At 46.9% G+C, this 10,995-nt stretch overlaps 1 protein-coding gene across 1 annotated transcript; it reads left to right on the forward strand.

Annotated features, from left to right (window-relative positions):
- Window positions 1-2,061: 2,061 nt before the first annotated feature.
- On the forward strand, window positions 2,062-10,385 carry LOC308241268 (uncharacterized protein; the record flags this gene model as incomplete). Its single annotated transcript, XM_080654689.1, has 2 exons — window positions 2,062-2,122; window positions 10,141-10,385. The coding sequence occupies 2 exons, from the start codon at window positions 2,062-2,064 to the stop codon at window positions 10,383-10,385; spliced, it is 306 nt and encodes a 101-aa protein (XP_080510815.1).
- Between the last annotated feature and the right edge of the window lie 610 nt (window positions 10,386-10,995).

Consider the following 10,995-nt stretch of genomic DNA (forward strand, 5'->3'; position numbering starts at 1 on the left):
GGAGGCAGCTGATCAATGATTCTCTCTCATCATTGATGTTTCTATCTCTCCTCTCCCTCTCCCTTCCGCTCTGAAATCAATAAAAATTATTTAAAAAATAAAAATAAATAAGTGATGAGAATTACATGTATGGCATGAGAACTTCTAAACATTCCATTCCCTTTTCTTGGAGCATTCTCCTATCCTATCCAGGGCTCCACCTGGATAAATCCCACTCATCTTAGTTTTGCCCTAAGCAGGATACTTCTGAAAAGTCTTTTCAGTCCACCTGCTTTCTTCCCCACCTCTCGGGCCCCTGGAAGGTCCCCATCCTCTCTCTCCCTCTCACAGTCATTATCATATTGTATTATAATAAAAGGGTGATATGCAAATTGACCCTAATGGCAGAACAACCAGGAACAACTGGTCACTATGACACACACTGACGACCAGAGGGCAGACACTCAATGCAGGGCTGCCCCCTGGTGGTGAGTGCACTTCCACAGGGGGTGCGCCGCTCAGCCAGAAGCCAGCTCATGGTTGGCCAGTGCAGCAGTGGTGGCAGGAGCCTCTCCCGCCTCCGCAGCAGCACTAAGGATGTCTGACTAACGGCTTAGGTCCTCTCCCTATGGGTTCCCGGGCTGCCAGAGGGATGTCTGACTGCTAGCTTAGGCCCAATCCTCATGCACCGGACCTCTCATTGTATTATAATTGGCGGTTACAGTATGTCTCTTTTACCACTAGATTGAAGCTCCGTGAAGGCAGAACTGTGTCTGTCTTGTTCATTATTGAATCATCAGAGTTGGGTTAGAATTGATGTTAAATAGTTTTGTTAAATCCATTGATGAGTTTTAGAAATGTGACAAAGTGATAGAATAATTGAAATTTGTTTCTGATTTTGTGACAAAGTGATAGAAAGCATTTATAGTCCTGAGACCCTGAATCTTTCTGTGTCCCCTGAAGCAAATATTCATAGGCTATGAGTTTCTGCACTCAGAGGTGTAGAAAGATTATTTCCTATCTCAGAATCTCTGAGCTGGAAGGGACTTCTGTGGGTCATTGTGTCCAACCTCCGGCAGAGTACAGTCTCCACCACGGCTTCTCTGAGAGGAGTTTTCCAGCCTGGCCCAAGTGCTTCCAAAGATGATCACTATATGGTTGTGCTTTGCATGTTACAGAAACTCCAACTAAAAGTGACAAACAAATGGAGGTTTATTTCCCTCACATACCAAGAAGCCCCTGGATAGGCAATTGGTGACCCTGGTTTAGGAATTCAATGCTGTCTTTGGGGCTTTGATTATAGAATGGCTGCCACAGCTCCAGGCATCATAGTCCATTAAAGACAAGAAAGGAAGGGGGGGCAGTGCCATCAAGCTCTCCTTTTCTGCCTGCCCCCCCCCTTTTAAATATATTTTTATTGATTTCAGAGAGAAAGGGAGAGGGAGAGAGATATATAAACATCAAGGATGAGAATCATTGATCGACTGACTCCTGCACACTCCCCAGTGGGAGCGAGCCCGCAAGCCAAGCATGTGCCCTGACCAGAATCAAACCGTGACCTCCTGGTTCATAGGTTGATGCTCAACCACTGAGCCATGCCAGCTGGGCACCTCCACTTCATTTCGTTGAAAGAACGCTGGAGGGGGAGCAAGGAGATTGGAGTTCTCACCTCAGCTTTACAATGTTAGAGCTATGTGAAAATGGGTGCCTCTTGTCTTATTTGGGCCTCAATATCCTCATCTATAAAATGGGAGGGTCAGACTAGATGCTCTCCAAAGTCCTTGACAGCAATATCACTCTGATTTCTCTGCTTCTCTCACAGGCCTGAAGACACCAAGAGATGGAAAAATAGGTGTTGGTTTTTTGTTTGTTTTGCTTGTATTACCTCTGCTTGGGCAAACTATTCCAAGCAGCTGGGACACCTGTACTACTGTCTTGGTGCCACAACCCCCCACCCTCTGCCCAGGTGTCAGCTGGCTCCTCCCCAGGGGTGCAGATGCCAAATGAGCATACTGGAATGGGGTATTAAAAGCTTCAGCCTTGGTCCCTGAAACACTTGATTTCTGCTTGATGTCTGCAGCCATGTGGCTGGTTCTCCTACTCCTGCTGTGGCTGAGTCCTGTGGCCCCAAACTGGGAGACAGGTGAGGAGCCAGGTTAGCTGGTCAAAGGGACCCAAGCCTCTAGTCTCTTTCTTTCTTTCTTTCTTTCTTTCTTTCTTTCTTTCTTTCTTTCTTTCTTTCTTTCTTTCTTTCTTTCTTTCTTTCTTTCTTCTTTCTTTCTTTCTTTCTTTCTTTCTTTCTTTCTTTCTTTCTTTCTTTTTAAATATATTTTATTGATTTTTTTACAGAGAGGAAGGAAGAGGGATAGAGAGTTAGAAACATCGATCAGCTGCCTCTTGCACACCTCCTACTGGGGATGTGCCCGCAACCAAGTTATGTGCCCTTGACCGGAATCGAACCTGGGACCTTTCAGTCCGCAGGCTGAAGCTCTATCCACCGAGCCAAACCGGTTTTGGCTCTTTCTTTCTTTTATTAGTTCATTCGTTCATTCATTCATTCATTCATTCATTTGTGTCCCTGGCATGATCTACCTCCTTGGAGTTAATATTTACTAACTCACTAATTAAGTAATCCATTTATTCAGATTCATACTAAGCACTTGCTAGTGTAATGTGGCTTTTCTGTGTATCCATCTTTATATTTGTAAGATGTCCTTTGGTGATTAACCTAGGAAGTTCTGTTTTGGTTGGGGAGTCCAGAGGAGTGTCTAGAGCAGTTTCTGTGAGTAGAGGTAGCATGGGGCTCTAGAATGTGCACTATTGCTGAGGGAGGATGGGAAGTGGGGAAGGTGGTGTGACAAACCCAGATCCAGATTAACTGGGCAACTGCCATGCACCAACCTGTTGGGTTTGCTCAAACATCCCTGGAAATGCAATGGATGGATAAAGTTGTATTCACCAGCCCGGCCGGTGTGGCTCAGTGGTTGAGCATTGACCTATGAACCAGGAGGTCACGGTTCAATTCCAGGTTAGGGCACATGCCTGGGTTGCGGTCTTGATCCCCAGTGGGAGGCATGCAGGAGGCAGCCGATCTATGATTCTCCATCATTGATGTTTCTCTCCCTCTCCCTTCCTCTCTGAAATAATATATATATTTTAAAGTTGTGTTTACCAGAACTTCTTTGGTGAGAAAGCTAGATGTCAATGGTAGGAATATATTGAGGGTGGGAGCCTTAAGGGACATGCTTAAGTAATAACAGACATGTTATTAAATTGCTTTGTGAAAAATGACTTTTGGGGAAGGACAGGGCTTCAGTTTTGCTGAGTAGGGTTTGCAAGTTTGGGGTTGGAGCAGGATTGTTGGGAACCATAGAGGGGAGGAGGAGGCTGCCCTGTGCCCCTCTTCTTCACTCTTCCCCAGCAGTGCTCAGTCTCTTCAATATACAATTGTAAAACATGTTTAAAGAGTATTACTCTGGAGGGTGCAAATTATTAGCGTTGGGTTCTTCAACCAGCCGTGTTTGGGCCTCTTCCTGGCTCCACAACTTGTCCGTTTACTAGTCTCTCAATCTGAAGCCAATGGGATGGTCACAGAGGAGCCACTTGCAGTGTGGCTCCTGACCAGGAAGCCCTTCTCTGATGGGCTCCCTGCCCCTGCCCCAAACCCTGTGGCTCTCTCCTCTTAACTGTGGTGCAGCGCTTACCTTACAGTACGATGACATTCTGGTTACTTGTAGTATAATGATGCTCTGTTCACTAGACTGAACTCCTGGAGGCGGGTGGGCACAGCACAGTGGAATGTATCTCCATGATCCACCATGGCACCTGGCTCAGAATGTCACTCAATAGAACAAAATGAATGAATGAATGAGTGAATGGGTGCTTGGTCACTATGGAGGTAGACTTCCTTTCCCTTACTGTACTGTCATTTTTCTGATGGTACCAGTCAGGAATGTTAGAAACGGTAACTTTCTTCTGGCCCATGGACACTGTGGGAGCTCAATGTGAACCCCAGGATTCAACTCAGATCTTTTATTTATTTCTTTTTCTTAATATGTTTTTATTAATTTCAGAGAGGAAGGGAGAGGGAGGTAGAGAAAGAAACATCAGTGATGAGAGAGATACATCAATAGGCCGCCTCCTGCACCCCTCTTACCGGGGATTGATTCCTGGCATGTGCCCTGACCGGGAATCAAACCATGACCTCCTGGTTTATGGGACAATACTCAACTACTGAGCCACATGAGCTGGGCTCAATTAAGATCTTTTAAATTAAATGAAGAAAAAATTATATGGCATTAGATATACAAAAATGCATTTTCTGCCCTCAAGTTTCTGGTATGGAAGACAGATACACACCTCCAGAAAGAAGGCTGTAACAATAATGGAGACAGGGATTAATGCTATGTTAGAAGGTAAAATCAATAGGTTTTAACAGTAAGAAGAAAAGGTTAATCTCAGCTGGGGGTATGTAGGAGGGCCTCTCAGAATAAATCAAATTTATTTAAAAAAACTATTATGGAAAATTTCAAACACACACAAATGTAGACAGAATAGTGTAATGAACCAAATGTACCTATTGGCTAGCTTCAAAATTATCAACCCAAGTTCTTATCCACCATATTTTAAAACTATAACCACAATACTGTATCAGAGATGAACTAATTAAAATAATTACCTACTATCATTTAATGTCTATCAGTGTGCATATTTCTCCAACTGTCAAAAAGGACTTTTTGTAGTTGGCTTATTTAAATCATGATCCAAACAAGATCTATACTTTACATTTAACTGGTATATCTCCTAAGTCTCTTTAAATCTATATGCACCCCTTCTTTCTTCTTTTTTTTTCATGCTGTTGAAGAAATCAGGTCAATTGTCCTGCAGAATGTCCTACACTGTGGACTTGTCTGAGCGAATCGCTGTGGCTGTCCCTCTGTCCTCTGAATTTTCTGAAACCTGGTAGTTAAGGTCCATTTCTTTTGGCAGGAATATTCCATAGGTGGGCTGTGCACTTCCTATTGCACACACAACATCTCAAAGGAAACACACAATGTTCAGTTGTCCTATGTTTATTGGTGTTAAAGTTGATTAGTCAGATGCATCCATTTATTGCTGATTAGATTAATTTTTTTTTTCATTAGTGGTTGCCAAATGGTGGTTTTCTAATTCTGTCATTCCTTCTGCATTTATTTGCTGGAGTTTTTCTATAAAGAAGTCACTTCCCTTCAGTTTGTATGAAAAGATTGTATGAATGTTTGATTCTTTATTTGTCATTTTCAGAATAATAAGCTAGTTCCTTAGCAGCCCCAGGAAGGTTGAATTTAAACATGACCTTGAGCCGAAACCGGTTTGGCTCAGTGGAAAGAGCGTCGGCCTGCGGACTGAAGGGTCCCGGGTTCGATTCCGGTCAAGGGCATGTACCTTGGTTGCAGGCACATCTCCAGGGGGAGGTGTGCAGGAGGCAGCTGATCGATGTTTCTCTCTCATCGATGTTTCTAGCTCTCTATCCCTCTCCCTTCCTCTCTGTAAAATATCAATAAAATATATGAGAAAAAAAAAATATTTAAACATGACCTTGAAAGATAAAAATGTTTTCTTCTAGTGCCTATGGGAGAAAGGGTCTTTCAAGCAGCGGAAACAGCTTGAACAAAGACTCAAAAGCAGAAGTCTGCAAAGGGCTTAGCAAACGGCAGAGATTGGTGGCAAGTGCAACCAGAGGTTTCTTTTTTAATGTGAACCTGAGCATGGTGTGGTGACTGGTTCTACTCCCAGCTCTGTCACTCACTCATGCATGACCTTGAGAAAATGGCTTTTCTATTTCTAGATCAGTGGCTTTCAAACTTTGGGGGGCACAAGCCACATTAATAAATATATTTTACACTGTGACCAAGAACTAGTACATACATGTATATAAAAACAAACAAAAAATTCATAAAGAACTCTAAACAACTTATACTAGAGGCCCAGTGCACGAATTCAGGCATGGAAGGTTTCCTCAGCCTGGCCAGTGAGTGGGGCTGATCAGGGCCAGCAGGGGGGCGGGGGTGGGAGGATGGAGCGTGGGAGGTTAGCCGGCTGCGGGAGGTTGGCTGTGGGAGCGCACTGACACCAGGGGGCAGTTCCTGCATTGAGTGTCTGCCCCCTGGTGGTCAGTGCGTGTTATAGTGACTGGTCGATCAATTGTTCGGTCACTAGGGCTTTTATATATATAGATAAACAATGTATGCAGATATTTTCTACTCTGTTCTATTCTACCCTACGCTACCCTACCCTATCCTATCCTATCCTATCCTATCCTATACTATGCTATCCTAATGAATGCTGGTCATGACTACTGAATTGATCTCTGACTCACAAATGGGCTACAACCTTTGTTTGGATTGGTCCCTGGGGCTCTTTTCCAGTTCTAATCCTCTTTGATCCATCCCTAGTATTGGTGACAACCTGACGCTGGACCAGGCACTTGGGAAGAGTGATGATGTGAGAGAGGAAACTGATCATTTGCAGGATGTTCCTGAGCTGAACATGAGGCAGAAGCCAGGCCAAACTCAGAGGCCTCCACCCCAGCCCACCATCACCTTGAGAGATCTGACTTCCTGGGCCACTGCTCCCCTATCACCAGACACCCATGATCCCTGTTTCCATAACAGGCTGGTTTGGCCACACCTAGTCCTCTCAGAGGCTTGCTCCCTGTTGATCATGTCAACTTTGGAAGGCCCTCAAGCTTATCCCTAAACAAAGCCCCAGGTGCAAACCTACCAGGAGGCAAATGGGAAGGTCAAGTTAAAGTAGAGAAGAGCACTGAGAGTCCTGGGCATGAGAACACCTGAGGCCGACCCCCACCTGAGCCACAGAATTACTAGGTCACCTGGACCATGGCTCCTACCTGCCAATGCCTTGCTTCCCCCATCTCTTAAAGAAGATAACCCCTCTCATTGTATAGTGGATGGTAGGAAAATTAATACTTCATTCTTTTTTCTGACTTAAGAATATTTCATTGTGTAGATATACCATATTTGTTTTATCCATTCATCAGTTGATGAATGTTTGAATTTGTTTTGGCTGTTATGAATAATGCTGCTAAGAACATTCATGTGCAAGTTTTATGTAAACATATGTTTTCAGTTATCTTAAGTATATACCCAGAAGTGGAATTATTGAACCACATGCTTAATTCTATGTTAAACATTCTGAGAAACTGTCAAAATGTTTTTCTAAGTGTGTTAGCCATTTTTCAACTCCATCAGCAATGTATGTAATTTCTCCATATTCTCACCAACACTTGTTATTTTTAATTTTATTTTAGCTATCTTAGTTAGTGTGAAGTGATACTGAGAGTGGGGAAGGACGTGTAATGAGAATAGAGCCACAGTTGTCTAATAATTATTCACCTCACTACCTGTAGATAAGAAGTTTTCTTACAGACCCTGTAAAAGATAAGCTACCTTGGAGCCCAGATGGGTCCATGACTCAGAAAAGAAATACATTTTGAGAACAGACCAAGGACAGGACACACTTTGATTTGGTTGCTGCACCTAGACCCTGACCCACTCCGGGAGTTTTTCTCAGGAACTCTGACCATTCTATGGTTCCCATTAGCCACCTTGTTATCAGACTTTGAGCTTCTAAGGCCAGACTACAGACTCTACCCTCCCCTTTCCATGTTACATTTGTAGCTCGCAGCTGCATGTGGCTATCTTCTCCCTCGTGTGTATATAACCAGCCAAGTGGCAAGGGGGGTCAGAGCAGATTTTTGTGGTGACCGACTGCTCTCCCACACTGCTGGCATTTTGGAATAAACCGTCATATATGATTCAACCCTGTCTCTGCTTATTTGGCTCAAGTGGTGACAGGCAGCCCGGACCCCTTGGTTGTCCGGTTACATAATCTCATTGCGGCTTTGATTTGCATTTTCTTGATGACTAATGATATCTCATGAGCTTATTGGCCATTTGTATATTTTCTTTGGATATTTCCTTTGTCCATTTAAGAATGGCTTATTTGCCTTTTTTTGTTGTTGAGTTGTGGGAGTTCTCTACATATCCTATCTAATAAAAGAGTAATATGCAAAATGACCATCACTCCAAGACACAAGATGTCCGCCCCCATGTGGTCAAAGATGGCTGCCCCCATGTGGACACAAGATGGCAGCCACAAGGTGGCCAGCAGGGGCAGGCAGTTGTGGGCAGTTAGGGGTGACCAGGCCAGCAGAGGAGGGCAGTGGTGGGTGACCAGGCCAGCAGAGGAGGGCAGTTGGGGGTGACCAGGCTGGCAGAGGAGGGCAGTTGGGGGAGACCAGGCCAGCAAGGGAGAGCAGTTGTGGGGGACCCAGGCCTGCAGGGGAGGGTGGTTGGGGGGGACCAGGCCTGCATGGGAGAGCAGTTGTGGGTGATCAGGCAAGCAGGGGAGGGCAGTTAGGGTGACTGGGCCATCAGAGGAGGGCAGTTGGGAGAGACTAGGTCAGCAGGGGAGGGCAGTTGGGAGACCAGGACTGCAGGGGTGGGCAGTTGGGAGCAACCAGGCCTGCAGGGGAGGGCAGTGGGGGGGCCCCGGGCCTACAGGGGAGGGTAGTTAGGGGTGATTGGGCCAGCAGGGGAGGGCAGTTAGGGGTGATTGGGCCAGCAGGGGAGGGCAGTTAGGGGTGACTGGGCCAGCAGGGGAGGGCAGTTGGGGGCAACCAGGCCTGCAGGGGAGGACAGTTGGGGGGACCAGGCCTGCAGGGGAGGGCAGTTGGGGGGGACCAGGCCAGCAGGGGAGGGCAGTTAGGGGAGACTAGGTCAGCAGGGGAGGGCAATTGGGAGACCAGGACTGCAGGGGTGGGCAGTTGGGAGCAACCAGGCCTGCAGGCCAGGACAGTTAGGGATGACCAGGCTGACAAGGGAGGGCAGTTAGGGGTTACTGGGCCAGCAGGGGAAGGCAGCTGGGGGGGCCTGGGCCTACAGGGGAGGATAGTTAGGGGTGACCAGGCCAGCAGGGCAAGGTAAGTTAGGGGTGACCGGGCCAGCAGGGGAGGGCAGTTGGGGGCGACCAGGCCTGCAGGGGAGGACAGTTGGGGGGAACCAGGCCTGCAGTGGAGGACAGTTGGGGGGGACCCAGACCTGCAGGGGAGGACAGTTGGGGGGGGAACAGGCTTGCAGGGGAGGGCAGTTGGGGGGAACCAGGCCAGCAGGGGAGGGCCGTTAGGGGTGACCGGGCCAGCAGGGGAGGGCAGTGGGGGTGACCAGGCCTGCAGGGGAGGACAGTTAGGGGCAATTGGACCGGCTGGGGAGCAGTTAGGCGTCGATCAGGCTGGCAGGAGAGTGATTAGGGGGTGATCAGGCTGGCAGGCAGAAGCGGTTAGGGGCATTCAGGCAGAGGCAGGCGAGCAGTTGGGAGCTTACCTGGATTGGGCCTAAACAGACAGTCAGACATTCCCCCGAGGAGTCCCAGATTGGAGAGGGTGCAGGCTGGGCTGAGGGACACCCCACCCCCCGTGCACGAATTTCGTGCATCGGGCCTCTAGTTATACATAAAATTCTTATCACATATATGATTTGCAGATATTTTCTCCCATTCAGTGGGTTGTCTTTTTACTTTCTTGATAGTATCCTTAGAGGCACAAAACTTTTAAATTTTGATCAAGTCTAGTTTATCTGTTTTTTCTTTCTCACTTGTGTTTTTGGTATCATAATTGAGAAACCCTGGCTTGATCCAAGGCCATGATGATTTACATCTATGTATTTGCCTAAGAGTTTTATAGTTTTAACTCTTAGGTTTATATCTGTGAACCTTTTTGAGTTAATTTTTGTATTTTCTGTAATATAAAGGTCCAAATTCATTCTTTTGCATATGGATATACAGTTTTTCAGCACCATTTGTTAAATATATATTTTGTTGTTGTTGCTGTTAATCCTCATCCAAGGATTTTTTTATCCTCATTGATTTTTAGAGAGAGTGGAAGGGAGTATGAGACACACAGAGAGAAACATGGATGTGAGAGAGACACATGGATTGGTTGCCCCCTGCATGTGTCCCGACCAGGGATCAAGCCTGCAACCAAACTATGTGAGCTTGACTGGAATCAAACCTGAGATCTTCAGTTGGCCGGTCGAAACTCTAGCCACTGAACAAATAGACTAGGGCTAAATCTTTCTATTTGTAATGTCCCCTTTTCTGCAGGCAGCTGCTCCCAGCCCCAGCCCCTCTGCTGCCTTAGAACTGATAACCACTGCAAGAGAGGAAAATGCTACTGTGATGAATTCTGCCGTGTGCTATCAGATTGCTGCCCAGACCACCACGCCCTCTGCAACCCTGGCAACTCACATGCAGGCTCCTTTCCACCCCTGGAAGAGCTGAATGCTGTGATTGACAAAGGCAAGCCCCTCGTATCTACTTCAGGCCAAGGTCAGCATGTGAAGCCCTGAGGTCCTGAACAATCCTGAGAGCCTTGCATTCTGTCCATGTTACATCAAAAGTGCCTACACATTCCTCTCAGCTTTGTTTCCCACTGCTCCTTACCGCCTGCCGCTCCCTCTGAGCCACTTTTCCAGGTCCCACAGGGAGAGGTTAAGCTGTTGGTGATTAGGGATCAGGGTGGCGAGTGGGGTGGTTGGGTTCTAACTGTCCCACCTTCTCTTGCAGTGTAGATGCCTCTTGACTGTGCCATGTAGACTTTTGAAGGCAGACAGGAGTCTGCAGAGAGGTGCAGAGAATGTTGGGCAGTAGCAAGAGGGTAGAAGGCAGGGACAGGAGAGGTGCTTTCTCTCTATGTTTCTCAGATCCTCAGAATACCAAGATGGTGCTGCAGATGGTGTTGAGGATGGAGAACCCACCAAGCCTTGCCAGAAGCAATCTCAACTGGGTGCAGAGCATGGTGAGTGCCCTGGAAAGCGTGGGGGCAATCTGCTCCTACCTCCCTGGCATCCAGGCCCCAGAGTCAGGGAGCAATTTACTGAAGGGGCAGAGAGGCCTGAGCTGGGGTGGAGTCCGTTGCAGCCACGGTTTTAGGGCTAAGGGCCAGGATGCCTACCCATG

This window comes from Plecotus auritus (genome assembly GCF_963455305.1).
Source record: "Plecotus auritus genome assembly, chromosome: 2".
Lineage (NCBI taxonomy): Eukaryota > Metazoa > Chordata > Mammalia > Chiroptera > Vespertilionidae > Plecotus > Plecotus auritus.